The following is a 26,875-nucleotide window of genomic DNA, read 5'->3' as shown; positions in this document are numbered from 1 at the left end:
AGAATCATTAGCAAATTCTTTGGCATGCTTCTTTATAGGTTTATTATAAAGACTAGCCAATTAGCTAACAGAAAAAGACTGACTACCAGAATATTTACTAAAATCTCTTTCCTCTCTGATAAATGTAGATATAAAATTAGATACTATTAAAATTCAAACAGAGGACCATTCAGTGATGAGTAATAATGACTGAAATGAACCTTCTTAGAAGAATCTAATTCAAATAATCCAGTTGACAAGCAAAATTCTAATGAATGAACTGTCACTTAACCTCTGGGCTTCTGTTCTTCAGTAAAATAAGGGGATTGAATTAGATGACCCTAAGGTTCCCTTCCAGCACTAAATCCATAATCCCAATACCTTTACTACTTAATTTTTTAAAAAAGAAATTGCTTGTACTTCAAAATAATATGAACTGTAAGAAATTAAAAAGAAAAGTAGCATAAAAAAGAAATTCAAAGATCTATTTTGATGTCTATGCTGCAATTTCCAACACTAGGTATTATTAAACAATTGTGGAGATGAGCAATGATTAAATGCCTTTAATCAGTAAGCTTAGATGATGCCCTTTTGGTTAGAAAGCTGTATCAATGAATGGCTGTGTGCTGATGTGTTGATAAATTCATTAAATTATGATATGATAGACAGTATGATAGAATTAAAAGTTATATATACTTTACAATGAAAAACTTTATATTTGTACAATTTTATTGGACCAACCTAGAAAAAGACATATGTTATAGAAAGAAAAAACCTTAAAATAGCATCTCCAGAGGAAAAAGTGTGTGTGGGACTGGATAAGTGTCACTGGAGCAGATCACACACCAAAATGCTACTTCTCTGAGTCACATAGCACATTCTGTCCATTTTATCTGCATTCTAGCAACTTCATAGTATCAACTTTTCCACTTAATATTACTTACTACTAACCCTATTTGGTCAAATAAACCTAAAGTAAAGGCAGACCACCCCAGAAGAAGCTTTCCTACCAGTTCCAAGAGCACGGTTTGAATGAGTCTAGGAATTCCAATTCCAAAGACTGAAAGAACTTAACCTAGGTTGAGTAAAAAATTACTGTGATATACTGGCATTTGGTTGCAATATTCTGCCTCTTATCAAGCCTAGTATATATCTAAAGTTTTTTTATTTATAAAGAAAATATGATTTTAAATGCTACAAAATCTTTTTTTCAATGCAAACCACTTTTAAAACTAACCAAATGAATATAATTTAATTACATAAAAGATATGAAATTAATCTACATGATTTTAATACACAACATAGTTTTTTTCTTTGTATATTCTTAAAGAAAATAATTGTCATATTATCCATAAATAACCCTGGCAGCAGTAGCCATGAAATATAATCTTTAATTAATCAATAAGGATGGAATCTACAAACTCTCCTAATAGTTTTTGATATTTTCTGGCCTTTATGGTCAAGTTTTTCCTTAAATTTAATCAAACTTTGCAAATATGTTTGAAACTCATTTTCTTGTGTTCATTCCTTTCTGAAAAAATACTCATCTGTATTTTAAACAGTTTTAAAGTCACCCCACCCTACCCTCCTAGTCATCCTATTAGTGAATCTGTAAACTTTCCTTCTAAAAATCTACTTGCCAGCCTCATCATTTTGGCTGCTATATTCTGCCTCTTATCAAAGCCTGCATACATTTAAGGCTTTTTATATAAAGAAAATATAACTAAATGTGCTACAAAATCTTTTTTTTAAAATATGCATCACTTTTAAAACAAATGTAAAAGTTCTTCTACTTACACAACTGAATATGAAGGGAAAAATCTAATATGTGAACAAAACAATTTTACAATTGAATATATTTTTTATCTGCACACATAGATATTTATTGTGGATAAAAATAATTATAGACAATTCTTGATTTCTGATTTTGAAGATTTAAAAATATTCATTTTGACATTAAACTGTGCATAAAATGATTTTTTTTTTAATGTATCTGCTTCACATGCTGCTTCAAGTGATGAGGTTGGCGTGCCTGGCTCAGAGCCAGTCAGCTGCTCAGCTGGACATCAATGCACATTATGACCTTCCTTACAGTGTGTCACTTCTGAATTGTTTCTGAAATAGAAAGTTTATTCAACCTTTCTCTCAAAATCAGTGGACCGACTATCATTCTGCTATTTAATCAAGAGGACAGGTTATTTTTCTGACAGTACTAAAACCAGAAAGCAATTCCTAATGAACAGTTTGATACAAGTGGAATTTCAACTGTTTTAGCCTCAATTAATCCTCCTGTCAAAACAAATGACTGTTGTAAGAGCTTAGATGTTATGCAGAATCACAAAGGTCAATTCAACATGTAAACAAGCAAACAAACTTTTTTCCCTATCAGCTGATGATGTTTCTAGCTTATTTTCTAAAGAAAAATATGTCAAATTTAAAACAAAATGGTGGGAGAACAAATCTAAGAAAATCAACAGCTCAAAATAATCTATTTTGATTCCCAATGAAACATATAAAATAGTTGTGTATAAAATGCATCAAAAATCTTCCAAGATGGGGCAACTGTGACCTAATGGGGAAAGGAGTCATTCAAAGAGGGGAAGGCACTATTTCAGAAGCAGTGGTCACAAAAGGACTAGTGACTCCAGCCAGTGCTGAGAGCATCCAGGCCTTGGACAACTAGTGAAGTGGTGAAGGTGGAAGGCAGCAACACAGAATAATCTTCCTTTAGTTGGGTTCTTTAGGCAGAGAATTCATCCTGCTTTTAATTTGGAAAAGGAATTCTAATATGTTGTATTTCAAACCAAATGATGCCTACTGACCAGAAAGAATGTGATTGTACGTTATTTTCCTGTTACTGATCATGTGACCATAGATTTAGAGCTGAAAGATGAACCTCAGAAGCCTTATAGACTAGTCCCTTCATTTTACAGATGAATAACTGAAGCCTAGAGGGATTAAGTAAGGTCTAATATGCCCAGAGTCACACAGTAGTAGATGGAAGTCCAGGTCTTCTGACTATGCCACACTGTCTCAAATTGATGATAGATTTATGTTTGTTTCTGAGCCCTTTTCTCTTTTTAATTGGTTTCAGTTCAAGATAAATAGTTTGTATTTTTTCTTAGCTTTGGAATATTATCAGTTTGTAATAATATATACACATTTCCACTCTATAATGATAAACTTAAATTTATTGTTATAATTATTGAACTTAAAATATTTTAAAAATAGTCTTCTTGTATTCTTACCATAGGAATGCAGAACAAATGAAAGCTTATTGGAAGTTGTCATGCATTTCAGAAAAATCAGAAAATGAAGGTAAGTATAAATATGGCTGCATTTTTATTTACAATGTAAAATCTTTTTATAGGTAGGATTTGCAAGAGCCCCTTGAGACTGATGGTCTTTCCCTGAATCTTTTGACTTCCTAGACAGCAGGTTTTCAGAGAGGTGAAAGGCCCTTCTCTGAGGATGTCTGTTCCATCCAGAGAGAAAAGCAGATCAGCTCTCCCTTGTTGACCCTTTCATTTTAAAAATGAAGAATTGAGGCTCACTGAGGTCAAGTAACTAGGCTGAAGTTAAATTCAGGTCTTCTGACTCCCAATATTCTTTCCACTACTACACCCTTCTTCCCAGTCTGATTTTGCTTTTGGAGATCATTTTTCTGTAAGTCTTTAATCACTGTTGTTTTTCCAAAATACCAATTACCTATGTAATATTAGGGAGAAAAGTTATTTGTCACAAAAGTTAAAGAAGTAGAAATGGGGGCAACTGGGTGGCTCAGTGGATTGAGAGCCAGGCCTAGAGACGGGAGGTCCTGGTTTCCAATCTGGCCTCAGACACTCTCCAGTTGTGTGACCCTGGGCACTTGACCCCCATTGCCTAGCCCTTACCACTCTTCTGCCTTGGAACCAATACACAGTGTTGACTCCAAGACAGAAGGTAAGGGTTTAAAAAACAAAAAACAAACAAAAAAAAACCTTCCAAGAAAATAAAACTGATAGAATAAAACTTTTTTTTAACGTTTTGATGACAAAAAGAGAGTATTAAAGAATAAAGGGTTACTAGTGAAAATTACCACTACTGAAATCAACTTCCCCACTATTATTTTTCTTCTTTGTTGATGGCTGAATTTGTTTTTATTTTTTTTCTGTTTTTTTAATAGAATTACAAATGTTTCAGCCCCTCCCTCTATTCCCTGCATCAAAGGCATCATCATCCATGAAACATACACATACATACATGTTGGAGGTTACCTTCACAAGTTATTCTTCCAAGTATTAAAAATCTGTACCTTTGTATAATGTTCTTTTGGTTCTATTCATTTTGCAGTTCATTATCCCATATAGTTCTTTCCAAGTTTGTTTTTTAATTAGCCTGCAAATAATTTCTTATGGCACAGTAGTATTACATCACAATAACATATCACAATTTGTTTAGTCATTCCTCAATTGATGGGCATCCTCTAAATTTCCAGTTCTTTGTCACCACAAAGAGAACTGTTATAAATATTTTGGAATATATAGGTTCTTTTCCTTTTTACATGTTCTCCATGGAAAACAGCAGTGGTATTGCTGGGCCTAAGGATATATACAGTTTTATAACTCTGGGTTTAATTGCAAATTCCTATCCAAAATGGTTGGATCAAATTCATAGCTCTACCAACAATGTATTAGTGACCTCAATTTTCCACATCCCTTCCAACATTTTTCATTTTGCCCTTTTGTCATTTCAGCCAACCTGATGGGTATGAGATGATCTCAGAATTGTTTTGGTTTGCATTTCTCTAGTCAGTAATGATTTAGATCATTTTTTCATATACCTATATATGGCTTTGATTTCTTCTTTTGAAAATTATTCATATATTTTGCCATTGGAGAATGGCTCTTATTCTTATAAATGACAAAGTTCTCTCTATATTTTATTTATGAGACCTCTATCCAAAAGGCTACATATAATTTTTTTCACCAATGCCTATGTCAGCAACTCCAAAGCAATCAAAATTAAATCCATATGTTAGAAATCAGGAGTAGAAAAGAAAATTTAAACCCTAGAAATCTACTTTTGCCACCAGTGTCATCCACTCAGAAAATTTCAAGTGCTGATGAGGAAAGTAGGAGATTAAAGTATAATCAAACTCCAATCATGAGAGAAGAGAGAACCTCATTAATAACTAAATGAAACTTTGTCATCTTGAACATGATCAGTTCACTAGGTAAGAGAGATCTTTTTAATCACTGAATATGTAACGTAGAGCCCTATAATGCTCAATTAGGTAAAATTATGAAGTTCAAATTCTCCTGCTCCCAAGATCTTCATTTTATGTTTCACTACTCTCTTTTGGTAATCCTCCCCTTGCTCAGTGTCCTCCTATGACTCTCACCTCTGAAATACAGTAGCCCAATTTTAATTATCTTCCAGGGCAGGAATCTATGTTCAAAGTTTAGCCCTTCTTCCAACATCCTGCCATCAAAACATACCTATCCCAGGGCTCAATTCATTGATACTAATGTCAATGAATGATGAAAACAACATTGTTCCAGGAGTTTGTAGAAATCATTTCAACAACCTGGATCCTTGGTTTCATCATCTGTAAAATGATGGGTTTGGGGTTTCATGAAAACAATTCAGGCAGACAGGGTATTAAATCTAAGTGACCACCTAAAGCAGGAATGAAAAACTTTGGCTATAAAATGAGGGAAACAAAAGATCAGGAACCCAGAGGATCTTGATAATAAGAGTTTAAGAACCAAATTAAAGTAGTTAAGATCTAGACAAAATATTTTAATCATAGCATTGTATAACATTCAGCAAGCATTTATTAATGTACAAGACATTATGTCAGATGCTAGGAACACAAAGACAAAAATGGAAGACTCTCTGCTCTCAAGGAATATGTACATTTCTATTGATTCCTGGGCAGCACAATGGATAGATTGTCAGGCCTGGAGTCAGGACACATTATTAGCAGTGTGACCCTGGGCAAGTCACTTAACACTATTTACCTCAGTTACTCATCTGTAAAATAAGCAGGAGAAGGAAATGGCAAAACACTCAAGTATCTTTGCCAAGAAAACCCCAAAAGGGGTTATGAAGAGTTGGTCACAATTGAACAATGAATCACAATCTAAGGCAGAGACTATTCTTGTTTTCCCAGTATAAGAAATGAACTAGCAATGTGGGCAGAAGAAGTCATCTAAAAGATAATCTATTACCTAAGGGCAACAAGTATACCTGACTCAAACAGCAAAGCATGAGGATGAGGAGCAAGGGAAATCCTGACATTTTATGAACTGTAAGTCTTGAAATATAACTAGTAAATAGTAAAAAAAAAAAAAACACCCTTCTAGATTAAGCAACAAGTTCTAATTATGCAGGATAATTTTTGGCCTTCCCCAAAACTGAAATCACAACAATGAATTATAAAATAGAGCAATATTTTCTTCAAACTACAGGTTGAAGAAAACCTTTGCCTTAAAGAATAGCAAACCCATTACTGAAGATTCTGTAGAGGACAATGATGATAAAGAAATACAATGAGCAAAAAGGAAGAGACAGAAAACACTTATGTCACTTTGTTCTTAAAGTACTTTGGCAAACAACTTGTTCAAAGACTTGATCTGAAGATAATATTCATTAAGGAACTAACAATTGTTAATTTAATCAAAAGGCTCCTCATTTTATCCTAAGGGTAAGCATGTCTTTATAAAGTGCCTGTCATGTGAAGTCTACTGCTACATTAATGATATGTATTTATCTGGGAATGAGAAACTATTAAGAGCTTAAAAGATTCAAAAACTATAATGAGTGGTAGCTTGATAATCTGGCACCCATTCATTAAACTGGAATTTCCAGTTAAGCAATGGGCTCTGTGCCCAGTTATTCATTCATTAGCCATCCACCCAGAAGTTGTATGAGACAGTGGAAAGAATGTTTTCCTGCATTACAGTAGGAGAATCTAGGTTCAAATCATGTGCTCTTATGTTTACTACCAAAATCACTTCACTTCCTTGGGTCTCAGTTTCCAAATTTGTAAAATGACATAGTAAAACGAGGTGGCCTATGGAATCCTTTAGATTTATGATCCTAAGATTCAATGAACTGAAGAGTTCCGGACTGCTCTCTAACTACATCTCAGGGGTTTCCTTGGAAACTTCATGTGTCCTAGTAAAATGACCTTTACTTATAACACCAAACAACATGGTGACCAACCACAATTTCAAAGGTCTCATGATGAAACATGTTATATTTACTTCTGGAAAAAGAATGCATGGATATCAGGAAGCATTCTTGAAATTTTTTTCTTCTTTCTTTTTTTTTTAAACCCTTACCTTTCGTCTTGGAATCAATACTCTATTGGCTCCAAGTCAGAAGAGTGGTAAGGGCTAGGCAATGGGAGTCAAGTGACTTGCCCAAGGTCACACAACTAGGAAGTGGCTGAGGCCACATTTGAACCTAGGACCTCCCTTCTGTAGGCCTGGCTCTCAATCCCCTGAGCCACCCAGCTGTCCCCTTTCTTCTTTCTTCTTTTGGGAAGAACATGACTAATGCAGAAATTTGTTTTTTATGTCTATATATTCATAATGGTTTTCTCTTTCTTGCCTTCTTAATAGGGAGAGGAAGGAAGAAACAATTTGGAACTGAAAATAAAATAAAACAATTTCCAAAAAAAAGTAAATATGGGACAACAATGTTTAAGATTAACTTCTGATAATGAATAATTATATGAAACTTTGTTTTTACCCAAAGTTCCTAACCACAGTAATGATGATGACACATTCTTCTTTAAAGACATGTCTGAAATCAATAAGGAAACTCTTATACTTGCAACTCATACCTCCATGTATAACAAAAGAATAAAATAATGATGTAGTTACTCCCTTCTCATTTTAAATGGCAATGCTTCTTAACTAAAATTAACATTAACTTAAATAAAAATTCCTTAGTTATTACTAGTTGCTGTGGTTAAAAAAATTCATCATCTGGTGGCCAATTTTTCTTTTTGTAATAACAAAAAACAACCCATTTTCTTCTGTCTTAAAATTAATACTAAGTATTTGTTCCAAGGCAGAAGAGTAGTAAGGGCTAGGTAATTGGGATTAAGTGACTTCACTAGGGTCACATAGCTAAGATGTGTCTGAGGTCACAATTGAACCCAAATGATGAACCTTCATCTTTAGACCTGGGTTTCTATCCACTAAGCCATCTAGTTGCCCTAGCCAACCCTTTGATGCGGAGTCTTGTTATGTTTAGGTGAATTCTCAGATGACAGACATAGTTCACCAGACCCACACATAAGCCCTTTCACCTATGAGAAACATGTGCTATTCAGGCACAGACTTTTGAGATCCTAAGGTTAATTCCACCTCATAATGAAACATCAGGGCAGGACTTGAGTGGAAATAAATATGCCTGCTCTTCTCAGAGGTTCATTTTCTAACTTATCCTTAGGAACCTATCCCTCGTTCCCAGTAAAGAACATTGCTCTAACTTATCTTTAACTCTTATGAGTAATTTTATTCTCTCTTTCCAAAGATTTATTTAATTCTGATTTAAAACATACCCAAATTAAATATCTACCATGGAGAAAGGAAAACTCACCTCCAGTTGATTTGGCTGCCCTTTCCAAATCTCCCATTACTATTATTATTTTCTCTGGCTGAAGACTATTTTGTCATGCAAACTAAATAAGGTTTTGACAAAAAAAAAGTCATAGCCTTATTCTACACCAAAACATCTAAATAAAGTGCTGGGCATACATAACTCAATGAACATTTAAAAGATTGTTATGCTCCCACAATCTCTATTATTTAAACAAATTCATTGATATTGTGAGAGCTCACATTGTTCTTTTGCAATCTTTCTGCCATAATTTCATATTTTTATATGTGTGTATAAAGATGTCTTCATATAGACATACATACCCATGCATAAACATACCAATGTGTAAAAATGGAGATTTAAACCCCAGACTTCAATCCCCAGAAGTCCTTGCTCTAGTTCCCAGGATGCCTCTAATCTCACTGAGATTCCCACCTGGGCAAGATCAAAAATTTCTATTTAAACTGGCTGTAAAGCCTACTGAGTCTCTCTTCCTACTTCCGCTTCGGAGCATATGTGGCTCTCTACCTAGCAGGCAAGATGTGAATGGTTGTGAATGGGCTCTTTCTTATTTTGTACTTTCTTTAATTCTTAATCTTTAATAAACCTCTAAAAAAATATAATACTTCTAGCAGAGAAACTAATTTTAACTGCTACAAATGTACATAAACATGGGGACAAAGCTAATCTTTACAGATAGGTCAATAGGTGTGTGTAAACACACATATGAATTTATTATATATTTGTGTGCATGTAGATATGTGTATATAAATGCACATGGGTGTTTATAGAATACTATTTAAACCTGAAAGCACAATATTAATATCAGCTGTTACTATTATACAAAATCTTTTTTCTCTCCAAAAATACCAATGACTCCCTTTCTGGTGGTATCCAATGATTTCTATTCCATTTTCAAATGTATCTAAAACCATTAAACCTCTAATCCCCTTTTCTTAGAATTGTCCTAGATTTCTGACAACCTTATATATACTCTTTGTTCTCCTACAGCTTTTTATTCCTTGGCTCGATCTCTTTCCTTACCTAGTCTGCTACCGCTTCCCCACAAAGTTCAATCCTTCTTTGGCTCCTATTTTCCCTTTATACTAACTCCTTTAAAGAGTTATTTTAACTTTCTATATGATTCCAAAATTTATATCCTCTCCAATCTATTCTTCACACCTTAAATGTTTTTCAAAAATACTTCATCTCTCAAAATGATACTTTGCCATTATTGCCAACAATATTACCACTATTCTTGTGAAGTACCCTGGGCTCAGAACCTTAGGCATGATTTGCTCCTCTACTGTAAGTCTACTACATTCTATATCCATCACCATTCTCTATAATGTCATCCATATTGGAAATTTCAATTTTATTGCCACTGCTTCTGTCAAGGACCTCAATGTCACACATGGTTTACCATAAAATCCTATCTGATATTTATGCTTCTGGTCTTTCCCAGGTTCAGGTGGCCTATATGTAGCTGACAAAATAATTGTTTTTCAAATTTACTGCTTTCCTTCCTTTCCCTTTCCCCAACTCGTCCACTTCACTTCTCCTTCTTTCCATTAAAATAGTCAATAAATAGGACAGCTAGGAGGCCCACTGGATTGAATGACAGGACCAGAGATGGAGGGTGTGGGTTTAAATCTGACCTCCTACATTTTCTAACTGCATGACCCTGGAAAAGTCACTTAACCCCCATTGCCTAGACATTATCATTATTCTGCCTTGGAACCAATAAATAGCATGGATTCTAAGATAGAAGGTAAGGGTTTTAAGTTTGTTTGTTTGTTTTTTTAATTCAGTAAACAATGGGCAGTTGCTAGGCCTAAAGTCAAGAAGATTTTTCTAGGCTCAAATCTGGTCTCAGACACTTACTAGCTATGTGATCCTGGGTAAGTCAATTAATCTTTGCCTCATTTTCCTGATCTGTAAAATGAGCTGGAGAAGGAAATTTCTATAAAGTCAGACACAAATGAAAAACAACTGAACAATAATCCAGCACAGTTAGAAGAATTATCACTTCTGTATACAAGATATTTCCAGGTAAGTTTAACTTTTATATAATGAATTATTTTGTAAATCCTTTATAGAAATTTTTCTTTGTTCTAAAAAAAAAAACCTTATTGAACATAACTTAATCCCTTTTGTCAGGGTAGTTAGTAACAATAATTCTAGTACTTTTCCATAAATGGTGTGGGATAGAGTTTAATGGGCACTGAACCCAACAGGGAGTCTAGAACTTGTTGCAGAAAAGACAAGTTCTATGCTTAAAGAGATATAAACCTTTGACTCAGCAATTCCACTACTACTAGGTCTGTACCCCAAAGAGATCAAAGAAAAAGGGAAAAGAACTAGATGTACAAAAAATCTTTATAATTAATTGCTCTTTTTGAGATGGCAAAAAAAAAATTGGAAATTGAAGAAATACCCATCAATTGGGGAATGGCTGAACAAGCTGTGGTATATAATTATTGTGATGGAACATTGTTATGCTATGAAAAATGATAAGAAGGGTGGTTTCGGGCAAACCTGAAAAGATTTAACGTATTGATGAAAAGTGAAGTGAGTAGAACCAAGAGAATACTGTATTCCGTAACAGCAGTATTGTAATGATGATCAACTAGGAAACACTGCTACTCTGATCAAGACAAATCCAAAGGACCTATGTTGTAAAATGCTATCCAGCCCTAGAGAACTGATGATCTGAGTACAGACTGAAACATAATTTTTTCTACTTTGCTTATTTTTAGTACACACACACACACACACACACACACACACACACACACACACACACACACTTTTTTAGGGGTTGAGCAAATGGTTAACATGGAAATGTTTCACATGACCTCACATAGATAGATGGAGGCTGGTCCTTCACCCAACAACTGGCCTAGTTCATGTATTCTATCCCCACATGCTCTGTTGTTTATACCTACAGGACCATTCTTATCTCATCTCTTCCTCAATGGCCCCCTTTTTCTTCACTCAGCAGAGTCTGTTGCTTAATACTCATCCACTACTACCACTATTATTCTCTAGCCCTCTCTTTCCTCAAATAGAAAGAGAAACGGCAAACTACTCCTGTATCTTTTGCCAAGAAAAACCCAAATAACAAAAACAACAAAAATCTCAAGGGAAAATTAGAAATTAAAGGGATATCCATCAACTGGAGAATGGCTGAATAAATTATATTATATGATAAGGAATGATAAATAGGATGGTTTCAGAAAGACCTGGAAAGATTTTCATGGACTGATACAGAGGGAAATAAGCAGAACCAGAAGAATATTGTACACAGTGACAGCAATATTAGGGAATGATCAAATGTGACAGACTTCGCTATTATCAAAGTAATCCAGGACAATTCAAAGGGACTTATCCACTTCCAAAGAAAGAACTGTTGGAGTCAGAATGCAGATTAAAGTATACTATTTTCACTTGTTTATTTTATTTATCTAAATATTGACATATTTGTTTCACTTGTTTATTAAGATAAATATTGCATATTTATGTTTTGAGGTTTGGGTTTTATAAGATTACTCACAAAAATGAACAATATGGAAATGTTTTGCAAGATAAAAAAAGGAAGAAATGTAGGACAAATAAGGATTTGTAACTCCCTCCCCCCCCCCCAAAAAAATATCAAGAGATGCCTTAGATTACCTTAGACAAATGGAGAATGGCTAAACAAATTATGACATATGAATGTAGTAGTGTGAATTTTATATTTACTCCACCCTGCTTAGTCTCTAGAATTCTAGCAACCAGGAATGTATACACTCCCACATAAGGATTTAGTGTTGGGGAGGAAGGCCTATGACCAGCATGTGCTAGCAAGTGACAAATCAGAAACAACTGACTGACCCCCTGGGCTGTCCTAAGCCAAGCTTAAGCCACCATTGGTACATGTGAGACTGAGGAAGTGATGTAAAGAACTTCCTATATATTTTGCATCACTTCCTGTGAGCTCTCTCTCAGTGGTGTTGGGAGCTCTGGACAGCGTTTTGGCATGCTTGCAGCGTTTGGCTCTGAAGCATGGGTTAGGTGAGGTGTCTTCCCTGAGCAACCTTGGTGAGTGGTAAGGCTGTTTCCTCCTTTCCTTGACCTCCTGAAAAGCAATATCCTCCTAGTAGGCCCCTCAACTCAGAGGAGGCCTCGTGGCTGGAAGCCAAGCTAGATTTAATTTTCTGAGACAGCCCCTTGGCTGAGGCCTCTAAACTCCCTTGACTTACTCCAAGCCAGAGAAAATCTCCTACCCATACCCTTTTTTCCTTCTTCTTAATTTCTTCCTTCTATTATAATTAAACCACCATAAAAATTCCAAACTCGAGTATTTTATTGGGATTGAATTTAAATCCCTGGCGACCACTAAAATAATATATTTAGTCAACAACCCTAATTTTACCCTTAACAGTAGGATATTACTGTACCATAAGAAAGTGCTTCAGAGACTCCTAGGTAATATGAACCAAAGCAGAACGAAGTGTGTAGAACCAGTTCAATAATTTAGGCAATAACTGCTGCTTTGTAAAGAAAAACATTGAAAGACTGAAGAACTTTGATCAATGCAATGACCCTCTGCGACTCCAGAAGACCTAGTAACAATCTTGACAGATGATGGGCAGAAGGTGCAGAAAGACATACAATTTTCAAAATTGTCACTATGTTAATTCTTTTGTTTGTTTTTTGTTTGACTATGCTTATTTGCTACAAAATGTTTCTTTCTCTTGGTTTTACTGTGTCAGGAATCAGTAATGATGATCACAAGAGTGTCACTGTAACATTTTTTTAAATGCACAGAATAAAACAATGAAGCTCAGAAAGAAGGAAAATTTTTCAAGTAACTTTATGATCTTTTTTTTAAGGAGAAATGAATTTCATATTGAATTCTTTTTAGTATTCTGGGGTGTACGGAAATGTTTTTTTTTCATACTTAACAAAAGGACAAACATTTTAAAAAATAAAATCAAGATCTATTTTGATGAAAAATATGGATATCCCAAGATCAGCCAAACAAGAATGCATCTGTTTAGTCACAAAACAGAATTTCTTAGCAAATATGCTAAGTAAAATATTGTCCTATTTTTATAGTCACTAGTCTTCAAAACAAATAGGGAAATAGTTTACTTAAAAACTAGTCATAGGAAAGTCACTAGAACAGAAATATGTAACACAGAAAATAGATTTTAAAAGAGAAAAATAAATTTTCAATCCTAAAAATCTGTATATAAAGATTACATTAAAATCATTTGGGGAAGGAATTATCCACTAGAGGGCACTATTGCAAAGTAGAAAGGGATAAAATGCTAGTTTATGGATACACTGATGGGTAAAATACTTCCTATAAGAAAATTTGATATTAATTCTGTGCCCCAACTTTCCTCATGCTTCCCATAAATAATGTTATTATTATCTGCAAAAAATGCACACAACTGGAAGGGAAGGCTAAAATGTCTCAATTTTCATCTCTTGGATATGGGAGCACAAGCTGAATAACACCAAGTAAAACAATTATCCACAAGACTGCCAAAAGAGAGAAGGCAGAATAAAACACAGTTAGCTCTTAATTCTAAGCACGTTACCAAAATGTGGTCAACATTTAAAAATAATCACACTGTCTTCCAATAAATGACTCTTGAGATATCATGATGAACCACAAGAGGAAAGTATTCTAATATATAATAGCCAAATAAATATATAAAGACCTAATTAAAAATTTTTAAACTTTTTTATCTCCTTTCTATTATCTCCTCTGGTAGATCTGTCAAGGAAACTATGATATGCCTTTCTTGATAGGTTTGGTTGAATATTACCACAGGGAAAAAGTGTTAGCAGGAATAAGGAGTAAACAATGTTGTTTTGAGTTTCTAAAAGGTAGTTGCAAAGTTTAGAGTTGGTAAAATATGTGTTAATTTATACTTTTCAAAAACTTATCAAGATGAATTAAAATATTATTTTTACCTGAATCTTTTCATTAGCTTGTTTTCCATGTATTTATTATATCTCTAGGTATGCTAATAAGTTAGAAATGATTGCACATTTTCTTTCATAATTAATTGTATATATCTTTGAGCTTTCTCTTAATTTTCAGGGAAAATGACAAGGGGAAGTCCAAATAAAACAGTTGTTTCTCAGTGTGTGTTAAATAGCCACTGATATGCTAAAAAACAAACAACATACAATTGCTCTGCCCTCATTCTTCAAGCTTAAATGCTCTAATGGTTCTAAATAATATCTGTGGTTAGCAAAGGCTTATAGCAGAGGCAGGAAAAATAAGGAAGAGGGTGGGGAATATAGTAAAGAGGGCAGTGGAATTAAAGAGAAAAGAAAGAATACATAGGGTATACCATGGTAAAGGGGCACCAAATACTGCTGCCATAGAACATCTATTCCTATGCTGAGGAGGCCTCACACCAAATGAAATATAAGCTTAATTCAGAGACCAGTCTAAAGTGCCAGTTTTGTTCTGGTTCAATAACTTAGGGAAAAAAACATAAATTTCATTCTAGCTCAAATTGCTTTATTAAGGCTTTTTTGTTGTTTAAAAAAACTGAGGTAAGATCACAGTTTAACAAAGCAAAGATATTTAAGATAAGTTCAGTTTAGATTTCAGCAAACTAATGTGCTTCACTCTGTTATCTATTAGCAGGTTAGTTCAAGTCCCTGGTTCCAAGGCATCATTCACACTCATTTGTACCTCTTCACTTGACCCTGCCAGTTCAAATGAAAAAAAACAAAACAAAACAAAACAAAAAACTTTTATTCAACAGCTACTATGTGCAAAGCACTCTACTAGTGTAGAGGAGACAGACAAAAACAAAAGAGTCCCTTTTCTCAAAGAGCTGACATTTTCCTGGAGAGAACTTAAGAAGTACATGGATAAATAAAACACAAACTAGAAAAGAGCTTGAGCACTTAGGATGTAAAAGGGAAGGTTCAAAAGAGACTTCTTCAGAGTGACAGCATCTGAGCTAACCTGTGGCATTTTAAACTCTGAACTCTAACTATGAAAATTAGCCTTACCCTCGAATGTTTTTCTAAGATTCATCTTCTTTCTTATTGAGTTCACATCAAGTCTGGTGCCTTTTTGATCAACAAGGACCATGCCGTTCTGCATCTGTGTACAGAAACCTTAATCATTCTCCCTCTACTCTTCTACATCCTTTTCCTGATTCCAATCTCCCCTTTTCTTCTGGCAACACTATCTTCGCAATCATCCAGGCTCCCTCAGAATGAGCTGCAATTCTTGCCTTTTTCCTTCCATATCCAATCAGTCTTGTCAATCCTACATCCACAGTATCATTTGAATCTGACTTTTCCTCCCCATTTATATAGCTGCCACCCTAGTCCAGGATCCTTATCATCTTTCACCTGGAACATTCTATAGTAGCCACCTATGTAACTGATCTCTCCCCTCTCAATCTATCCTCCACACAATTGCCAAATTGACATTCCTAAAACACGGACATGATCATTCATTTCCCCTCAACAAAAGTCTTCAATGGTTACCAATCCTTCCCAGGATAAAACAAACTCTTCAGTCTACATTGAGAGCCTTTCATAATCTAGTTTCTTTCTACCTACCCAATCTCATTCCATATGATTATCTTTCAGTCTCCATTCCATCTTCCTCTCTGCACCTTATAAAGGAAGTCTCCCATATCAGGAATGCACTCTGCCTTCCTCTTTACAATAGACCCACCTTAGCTGCCTTTCCCAATGCCTTCCCCATCCCCCGACCATTTTTTTAAACCCTTACCTTCTGTCTTAGAATCAATTGGTTCTAAGGCAGAAGGGTAGTAAGGGCTAGGTAATGAGTGTTAAGTGACTTGCCCAGGGTCACACAGCAATATTTGAGGCCAAATTTGAACCTAGGACCTCCCATCTCTAAGCCTGGCTCTCAATCCACTGAGCCACCCAGCTACACCCCGGTTCCCTCTTCATAACCAATACTAAATGTTTGCTGAACTGAAGTGAATATATCAACATCTAGCAAATGTTGTTCTCTTTTTTAATGTTAACATCCACTGAGAACTACTTAACTGTCATTTTATTCTTCCCCAATCTTCATTATTACCTACTCCTTCTTATGAATAATTTTGAGAAATGATGGATTTTTTCAGATGGGAAGTCATATAGGTATCTTCTAAGAAACCAGTAGGTGGTAAAGGCCTGAAAACTTTCCCTTTATATGTTTACCACATTTCTAATTGTGGGAAGAATGTGTCTTATTTAATTCAATATAAAATAGAACTTTTATAAAAATAAGATTAAGAAGTCACTTGGTAAGGAAAAAACTATTCAACTAAAAGAATGACACAAACTCAATACTTTACTGTTTGAAATAGTCTCTTTCAATCTTTAATTTATTAAAATAGCTTTCTGTTGTCATAGCAGCACTTTCACCATAACTAAAGCATAACTACTGACAAGATATTCTGTTATAACATTCATTTTAATTTGTACTATATTCTTAGCCCCTAATATCTTACATATATTTTATACCTATTGCAGAGAGTTTTTTATAATATCACAAATATTATTCAAATAAACTTTATCATAATTATAGCTGTAATCACAGTCAGTAGGACCTGAAAATTTGGAGGCAATTATGTCTACTATGGAGGCAACTAAGTGGCTTAGTGGACAGAACGTTGGGCCTAGAGTCAGAAAATCTTGAGTTCAAATGTGACCTTAGATACTGGTTAGCTATGTGGACAAGTCACTTAATCTGTTTGCCTTAATCCAAGGTTGAAAAAAAAGCTAAACCATTCTAGCCACTATCTTTGCCAAGAAAACCCCACAGGTAGCACTGGTCCAAAGGGTCATGAAGAGTTAGACACAACTGAATGACTGATTAACAACAATGACAACATCTACTATAAGACTAAAAATCTTTAAAGGTTCCAAAAAATGTTCTCCTGAATAGTTTTTAATCTTACCAGGTCTTTCCTTCCCAGTGCCTTTTGACTCAGCAAATTTCTGTATCAAACCTTCCACTGTGGTGTTTGCCATGTTGTTCATAAATTCTTCATGTATCTAAAGAAAAGTACAAAGAATATTCATAGCTGCTCTCTTTGTAGTGGCAAAAAATTGGAAAAATGAGGGGATGCCCAAAAAATTGGGGAATGGCTGAACAAATTGTGGTGTATGTTGGTGATGGAATACTATTGTGCTCAAAGGAATAATAAAGTGGAGGAATTCCATGGAAACTGGAACAAACTCCAGGAATTGATGCAGAGTGAAAGGAGAGAACCAGGAGAACATTATACACAGAGACTGATACACTGTGGTAGAATCGAACGTAATGGACTTCTCCATTAGTGGCAATACAGTGATCTTGAACAACCCGGAGGGATCTATGAGAAAGAACACTACCCACAATCAGAGGAAAAACTGTGGGAGTAAAAACACCAAAGAAAAACAACTGCTTGACTACAGGAGTTGAGGGGGATATGATTGGGGATGTAGACTCTAAATGAATATCCTAATGCAAACATCAACAGCATGGAAATAGGTTCTGATCAAGGTCACATGTAATACCCAGTGGAATTGCGTGTCGGCTATGGGAAGAATATGATTTTTGTAACCAAGGAATAATGTTTGAAATTGATAAAAAATTTTTTAAATGGAAATAAAGAAAAGTACAATTAAAGACTATTGTTTTCTACAAAAATTTCTACTTCAAATCAGAAGCCTCTGCCACGAAGAGTAAAGGATAGAACCAATATGAGATGTTCCCTTTGACCCATGTCTGACTTAAAAAGAGACTCAGGGAAAAAATTCCATCACCTATATGTCTTAAAATTAACTCAGGGGCCCAGACCTGTATGAGTGAACTACTGCTCCTGTACCTCCAGGGATTCTGGTCTACCACATGACTTAGTTGACAGAATAGCTTCTTTTTTGTAATTTTTTCAAATACTGCCAATTGTCTCACAGCAGAAGTCCCCCACAACAGGCAATAGAGATGGGATTTTTAAAAACAGAAATGGCTTCTATATCTTATCACAGTGTAATCTAATGCTAAAATATGGTCACCAATGACCACTATTGTATCTGTTTCTCCCCCCACCAATGTAAACAAAAATAAGTTCAAAAATTAAGTCTCTTTAAGTCTACTTCAATTTCAAAACAATATTGTTAAATGTTGCTGGCAGCAGAAGCCTGCTTCCATAGGAACCAAAAACTAACTTCAGATATTTAACATATTCCATGTGCATATGACAGCTGAGCACATTCACTGTGAAAAATAAATCTGAAATATCTTTCCTGGTAATTATATCACTAAACCTGTCAATTGTATATTTAACATGTGTATCTATAAGTTTGTTCCTTTTCATCAAATATCCTCTGAAATGTGAAAGTGACAAGGTGATACAGTAGAAAGAACACTGGCTCAAATGTCAGAAGATTTGGGTTCAGATTCCTCCTCTAGCTCTCATTACCTGTGTGGACATGGACAAGTAACTTAACCTTTATGAGCCAGTTTCCTCCTCTGGAAAATGAGGGGACTGTTTTTGATGGCCTTTATTTTTTATCTGTGATCCTTAGAAGCAGAGATGATATACCAGTTCTTATAATGACAAACGAAGTGTTATTTATTATAGTATCATAAATGAATCCAAACTTTTATTTTTTTAGTACTAACTAGAAGTTTAATATGTTCCCATGCAAGTAAGGGAAACACACATGGAAGAAAGTCAAGTGATTTTCTTCTGTTTTCTTGCCTTTCTTTATTCACAATTATCTACAATCACACTTAACTGGCCTATACAGACAATTTTAAACCTCAGCTTTGACACAGGACTACTTCCTCATTATAAGAAGCTCAATTTACTTTTAAAAAACTTGTTGGCAGTTTATTTTCACTTTTTTGTTGGGAAATTTCACTTTTCATCATCTTCTAAAAAATAACTGACTCTCAGCAGACCTTTTCTGCATCTTTTCTCATCTTCATTAAATTACTGTTCTGTAGCCAAGCCAATATGGTCTGGGCATTTTATCTCATTCACTTCTGACACAAAACAATTTTTTCTGCCATTAGCCAATTCTCTTAGCTGTTTAATGTAGGGATAAGAAGACAATTTTATTCTAGTCATATATTAGTCATAATCACCTCAAAGCACACTACACTACTCTTTTTATTGTGTCTGGCTGCCAAGTGTTTAGAGCAAACAATGGTAATCTGCATAACAACTTTGGCCTTTGTGAGTCTGAAAATACATCATCTACCAGTCATTTAATGGGAGATTATATTTGCTAATTTAAACAACAACATTATTAAAAGTATTCTTTTCAAAACAAAGGCAAAAGAATGCACAGGGAACAGAGTAGTGTTACTACTGCCTATGTTCATATGCCCATTTTAGTGATATTTAATATTTTTGATGGTTTTTTTAGCAGTGAGTGAGCATGAACTCAAAGCATTCTTTCTATTGAAAAGTTTAGTAATTGTAAGAACCAGTGAAACAGTTGAATAATACAATTGATCTATAATATATACTGGCTTCAGTCACATGAGAGTATATTACACTTCAATATACCCTGAAACATGACAACATCAAACCCATCACCTTAAAAAAAAGTTTAACATAAAATAAAACTTACCAGGCCTATCTGCAAATGAATTTCCTGTATAGCGTTTGACAAGGACTTAATAATCTCTTTTATATGAATGAGATGAGTCTCTTCAATATCTTGAAATTTCTGTGCAGCAAATATAAAAAATTATAGTCTTGCCAATAATACATTTTCAAAATTGATTCAATATAACTTTAACTGAATATATCTTGTTTATAAATATTTAATAACCAATAGCTATAAAATATTAGAAACTATTGCCCAGATGCTTATTGGAAAGTTATTTTTTTCCAAATGCATTTAAAAATTTATAGTTTAGAGCATCTACAAAGGTTCCGCTAGTTTTGTTCAGTGGTTTTCAGTAGTATCCAACTCTTCATGACCTCACTTGAGGTTTTCCTAGCAGAGATATTGGAGTGGTTTGCCATTTCATTTCCCAGCTCATTTTACAAATGAGGAAACTGAGGCAAACAGGGTTAAGTGAATTTCCCAAGGTGGAAAAGATATTAAGTTGTCTAATGCCAGATTTGAACTCCAGAAGATGACTCTTCCTGACTCCAGGCCTGGCACTCTATCCACTGAGCCAACTAGCTACCCATTTATTTTGCAGATACTCTAAACTGTAACTTCAAAATGTATTTTTAAAGAATAACTCATTACAAGAAACAGTTGTAGGAAGATAGACTAATTTTCAAAGCAACAAAACTAGATAATACTGTCAAGAGTTCTTAGATATGTACAGGAGGGTTCAATTCACCTTTTCCACTTTTTCATTAATTTTTTCATCTAACTTAATGAAGTGGATAGTATCATGAGTTCAAATCTCCAAGGCAGAATGAATTCTATAAGTTGCTGAGGATAAATGGATAAATTTGATTACATATCTGTTGTAATCTTTATGAAGTCATGAAAATGAGAGTAGTACCAGACAACTTGAGATAGGAAAATGTTTCTTCTAAATTTTCAGAAAGTAAAATATTTGGAAACTACTACATAGTAAATTTGGTGCCAATTCCCCAGAAAAATCCTAGGACAAAGTATTTGAAAAAAACTTTAAAAAGAAAAAAGTGATCATTAGGAGCCAGTGTGAGTTCACTAAGAATTAAACTAAATAGAAGATATTCCTTTAGTATTACTAGGCAAGAGAATATTCCAGTACAGAATATTTTATGCATAAATCTATCCATGTCATTCCCTGAAGAGAAATCATGAGTGGTCCTCAATCTCTACACTGGTTAAAATCCAAACTTATCTGTCCTAAGTCATTCTAATGCCAAGTTATCTTTCCAGTCTTATGTATCTTTCCAGTCTTATGTCATACTATTGTCTTCTATTTACTCTAAGTTCTAACCAAATAAACTACTGTTTCCTAAACCAACCCTAAGCATGCTTTAATGCTCATGATGTTACTTAAAGCTGGAATGTTCTTTCCTCCCATCTTCATCTACTGGGTGCCTGCTGATCTTATTAAAACACCATCATTCGTATATCTATATCTATATCTATATCTATATCTATATCTATATATTCTGATCAGTAACAACCAACCTCTTTGGACTTTACATAGCACTTACTTTGTTTTGTATCCTTCTAAAGCACTTGCCATTATGAGTAATTTTCTTTATTACTTTGTATTTTATTCCCTATAAAAGTTTACCTTGCACGAAAGCAGGGACTACATTCTACCTAATCTTTGTTTTTCTCCCAGCAACCGGGACAGGGATGTTTTACACACTGTTGAAACTTAATAAACATATGAATTTTAATCTGTCAACATGGAATAACAAAATCTCTCATGACATTTTTATGGATAATACCAAGCTGTTACAGCTAAGTTAAAATAAGTCAGGAAAATTCACAATTGACTGAACACTGTCTTAATGCTGCTAATGGCCAGAAATTAATATGAGGGGAGATTGCTGTAAGTATAATTAAAGTTTAACCTATCTTTTTCTATTTATTTTCTTCAATGATCTAGATAAAGACAACACTAGAGAGTATTAGCATTATTAAATTTGAAAATGACACAAATGTAGGAGGCATGACTAAATTTTTTGGGTGACAATCAAAATTCAAAATTATAACTATAGGCCACAACAATTGTTTAGGTTGAATTTATTTTTTTAAAACCCTTATCTTCTGTCTTAGAACCAATAAGCTGTGTATTGGTTCTAAGGCAGAAGAGTGGTAAGGGCTAAGAAATGGGGATTAAGTGGCTTGCCCAGGGTCACACAACTAGGAAGTATCTGAATCCAGATCGGAATCCAGGACCTCGCATCTCTGGGCCTGGCTCTCAATCCACTGACGCCCCAGTTGCCTCCATGAATTTTTTTTAAATAGCCTTTACTTTCTGTCTTAAAAATAATTCTAAGACAGTGGGGGGTGGGGGGGAAGGAGGGGATAAGGGCTAGGCAAATGGAGTTAAATGACTTGCCCAGGGTCACACAGCTAGTAAGGATCTGAGGCCAAATTAGAACCCAGGTCTATAGACTCTAGGCCTGGCTTTCTACCCACTGAGCCCCAAGTTGAAATTAAATGCACAAATACAAACTTAATAACAGTTCATATGAAAAAGATCTGTGCTAGAGAAATATAAGCTTTTTAATATGGTTACTTGGAGATTAGCAGTGTTTAAAATAGCTGAACTAGCAGGCAGGCAAAAATGTAGGCTAGTATAGGATCACCTAGAACACTGATCATATAATGCAACACATCCACTACTGACTGTATGAAATCCATTAGGAAGTACATGTTCATTTGCTTAAAAAACTAAGTTAAATTCAAACACATATGCAAATAATATTTTTTACCTAGTCCTTTATTGATCATGTCAGATTCTAAGAGAATAATCATTTCTCACTTTGAAAATTTCCTATTCCTTATATATTGCATGAAAGCACTGGTAAAAGCTACATCACACTGTTTACTACCTCAGGCAGGTAGGGGAAGGGAGGGAAGGAAAAAAATCTGAATCCTAAAATGTTGGAAAACAATTGTCAAAAATTGTTTGTACATGATTGAAAAAAAATACCTAACAAATTAGAAGATTTCCTATTCTTTTACAAGGCTCTCAAAAGTTTTCAGTAGTAAGAACTCAATTGACTACACAGCAGTTCAGATACTTAATGTAAAAAATCTTTTGAGCCTACAACACATTTGGGCAGCCAGTTATTTTCAAATCTGTTCTAAATATACCTTTAGAAAAATAGGCAAACTAATGGCTATTTCTTATTGCTTATGAAACTCTAAAAACCACTTATTTCTGGAAGTCCATAAAACATGAAGAATAATCAGAATGAGGCAAATGGGAGGCTCAGTAGATAGAGAGCCAGGCGTGGAGACAGGAGGTACTGAATTCAAAAGTGACCTCAGATACTCCCTAGCTGTGACCCTGGATAAGTTATTTAAACCTAAATGTCTACTATTTACCCATCTTCTGCTCTGGAACTTATACACATCAATTCTAAGGCAGAAGGTAAGGGTTTTGGTTTTTTTTTAAGAATAATAAAAAAAAGAATAATCAAAATGGAGGGCAATTATATTTTATCTTTCTGGTATAATGAATAAAGAGTTGGCCTAGGAGTTAGAAATACTGGATTTAAATCACTCTTCAAACATATACAGAACAAGTTGCTTTACCCAGGAGACAGTTGGACTAGAGATAGCTATGTGGGGCTAGATAGAGTGCTGTGCTACAAATCAGAAAGACTTAGATTCATATGAAGCCTCTGACACTTCCTTCTCCAGATGATGGCAGTAAGAATTGGTTTAGAAAAGAACCAATGGTTGGATGGTTCTGCTTCTTCCAAGACTCCTGTGATTATCTGACTATTGGTGGCAGCTGGTTAGCAGTTAGTTGCTACATTACTTTCAGCAAGTCACTTAACTTGTTTCTCCCAGTGTTGTAAGGATTATATAAGATAATATTTGTAAAGTGCTAGCATGGTGGCCAGCACATTGTAGCTGCTTAATAAATGCCTACTTCCAGGGACCTCTTTAAGACTACTGAATTCTCTACATAAATGAAATCTGTAACTAACAAATATAGGTGTTTAATCAATGCTTGTTTCCTTATTTCCTTCCTCACTCTTTCAGAATCTCTTTAAGACCGTAAGTTACAGGGGGCAGCTGGGTAGCACAGTGGATTGAGAGTCAAGCCTAGAGACAGGAGGTCCTAGGTTCAAATCTGACCTCAGACACTTCCCAGCCAATACACAGTATTGACTCCAAGACAGAAGGTAAGGGTTTAAAAAAAAAAAGACTGTAAGTTACAAAGCAGATGATAATTTGCTCTGGTAGAGGAAGTACCATCATTGAGAGCTCCCTAAACCAATTAAATCTGAGGCCAAGAAATGTATGATGAACTTAAGAGATTTTTTTTTTTAACAAAAACCAGTAGGATTCTACTATAAAAACTATAAAAACACATTTTTAACCTCATACACCACCAACTACATTTTTTTTTACTATTAATTATATGTTTAATAGAACAAGACCTAAATTATGTTTTCAATAAACTAAGAAAGGTCCTCTTTCCCTGCTTAGTGTCAAGATGATCCCAGGGTTTGGTTTGGTTCTTTTAAACAAGTGAAATATGTCCTTATTTCATAACAACCAACCTGTGCTGTTTCTGTCATTTTCTGTTCGAAATCAGATTTGGCTGTTGCATACTTTTCCACATACAGTTTATACGTATCTGTAGCTTTCTTAGACTTAATAGCTGCCTGTAACAACAAAAACACACATAAAAAAGAAATTTATTCTTATTTTTCTAAGTGTTCATATGAAATAGAACAAATTTAAAGAGATTTTTAAAGAACTGATAGATACAATGTACTACAATGGCAAATGTCATATATGGTAAATTTTAATGTATCATTATTTTATCATATTTTTCAGGATATCTATTTTTTCTTCCTTTTTGTCAATGTCAATTACTCAATATTAAAGCATTACCTTTGAATTCGTTGTATTATCTGTTTATTCTTTCACCTTCAAAGGATGGAGAATACTTTGAAAGTTAAAAATACTATTATTTATGAACACAACCATAAAACACTTCACACAATTACAACTGGATCTAAATAACTGGAAAAACATTAATTGCTCATAAGTAGGATGAGCTAACATAATAAAAAAAAAAGTCCTATTCAAATTAATCTACTTATTCCATGCCATACCTATCAAACTATCAAAAAACTTTTTTTATAGAATTAGAAAAAATTATAACAAAGTTCATCTGGAAGAACAAAGAGATCAAGAATATCGAGGGAAATAAAGAGAAAAGAATGTGAAGGATGGGAGCTTAGCAGTACCATATTTTAAACTGTACTATAAAGCAGTGATCATCAAAACAATATGGAACTGGCTAAAAGACAGAAGGGTAGACCAATGAAATAGATTAGGGGGCAGGAAAACATGGCTACAATCTAGACGCCACACGCTTCCTCTCCCTGGCACCAAACGAAATAGACTACATCAAAGGAGCATAAAAATCACCTTTGGAGGAACAGAAAGACTCCCCAGTACTCCACAGAGGCGAATGTACGTGGGGTTTGAACATTTCCACACCATAATAAGAAGGAGGAAAGCTTGCACAGAAACGTGAACAGAGCCTCCCTTCCCACACACACACCTCCCCCATCAAACCAGAGTGAGCTACCGAAGCGCTCACTGGGACAGCGAGTGAGTGGGGAATGTCTCTGGGGGGGAGGGGGACACTCCAGGACCCTTGGATGGGAGAGGGAAGGGTGGTGGGAGGGAGGGAAGGAAAAGAAAATGATCTTTGTTTCCAGTGAATAATGTTTGGAAATGACCAAATAAAATAATGTTAAAAAAAAAAAAGAAAAAATAGATTAGGGGTACATGACCTCAACAAGCTAGTGTTCAACAAACCCAAAGATCCCAGCTTTTGGGACAAGAACTTGCTATTTGACAAAAACTGCTGAGAAAATTGGAAAACAGTATGGGGAAAATTAGGCTTAGATCAACATCTCACACCTTATACCAAGATAAATTCAAAATGGGTAAATAACTTAAATATAAAGAGTAAAATCATAAATAAATTAGGTGAACATAGAATAGTATGCCTGTCAGATCAGTGGGAAAGGAAGGAATTTAAGGCCAAGCAAAAGATAGAGAACATTACAAAATGTAAAATCAAAGACTTTAATTGTATCAAATTAAAAGGGTTTTGTACAAACAAAACCAATGCAACCAAAATTAGAAGGAAATAAAACTCTCTGGTTAAGGTTTAATTTCTCAAATATAAGTCCAACTTACAAAAAAAATCAAGCCATTCCCTAATCGACAAATGGTCAAGGGAATGAATAGGCAGTTTTCACATGAGGAAATCAAAACTATCAATAAGCACATGAAAAAGTGTTCTAAATCCCTTCTAATTAGAGAAATGCATATTAAAATAATGCTGAAGTACCACCTTACACCTAGCAGACTGGCCAATATGGCAGCAAAGGAAAATGATAAATGTTGGAGGGGATGTGGCAAAATTGGAACACAAATGCACTACTGGAGTTGTGAATTAATCCAACCATTCTGGAGGGCAATTTGGAATTATGAGCAAAGGGCTTTAAAAGACTGCCATCCTTTGATCCAGCCATACCACTGCTGGGTTTGTACTGCCAAAAAGATAATAAGGAAAAAGACTTGTACAAAAATATTTATAGCCGCACACTTTGTG

At 34.6% G+C, this 26,875-nt stretch overlaps 1 protein-coding gene across 7 annotated transcripts in view; it reads right to left on the bottom strand.

The window, feature by feature from the left end:
- FCHO2 (FCH and mu domain containing endocytic adaptor 2) overlaps positions 1 to 26,875 on the bottom strand; it is a 145,332-nt gene that overhangs the window by 60,233 nt on the left and 58,224 nt on the right. For all 7 annotated transcript variants that reach the window (XM_056824738.1, XM_056824741.1, XM_056824740.1 and 4 more), the window contains exons 6-8: positions 24,795 to 24,899; positions 20,203 to 20,301; positions 17,535 to 17,631 (exon numbers count right to left, since the gene is read on the bottom strand). In XM_056824738.1, coding sequence (XP_056680716.1) covers positions 17,535 to 17,631; positions 20,203 to 20,301; positions 24,795 to 24,899 — 301 coding nt within the window. The remainder of the gene's footprint in view (positions 1 to 17,534; positions 17,632 to 20,202; positions 20,302 to 24,794; positions 24,900 to 26,875) is intronic.

This window comes from Monodelphis domestica, chromosome 3 (genome assembly GCF_027887165.1).
Source record: "Monodelphis domestica isolate mMonDom1 chromosome 3, mMonDom1.pri, whole genome shotgun sequence".
Lineage (NCBI taxonomy): Eukaryota > Metazoa > Chordata > Mammalia > Didelphimorphia > Didelphidae > Monodelphis > Monodelphis domestica.
Note: the sequence above shows the minus strand (reverse complement) of the source record. Positions and strands in the feature narration are given on the sequence as shown.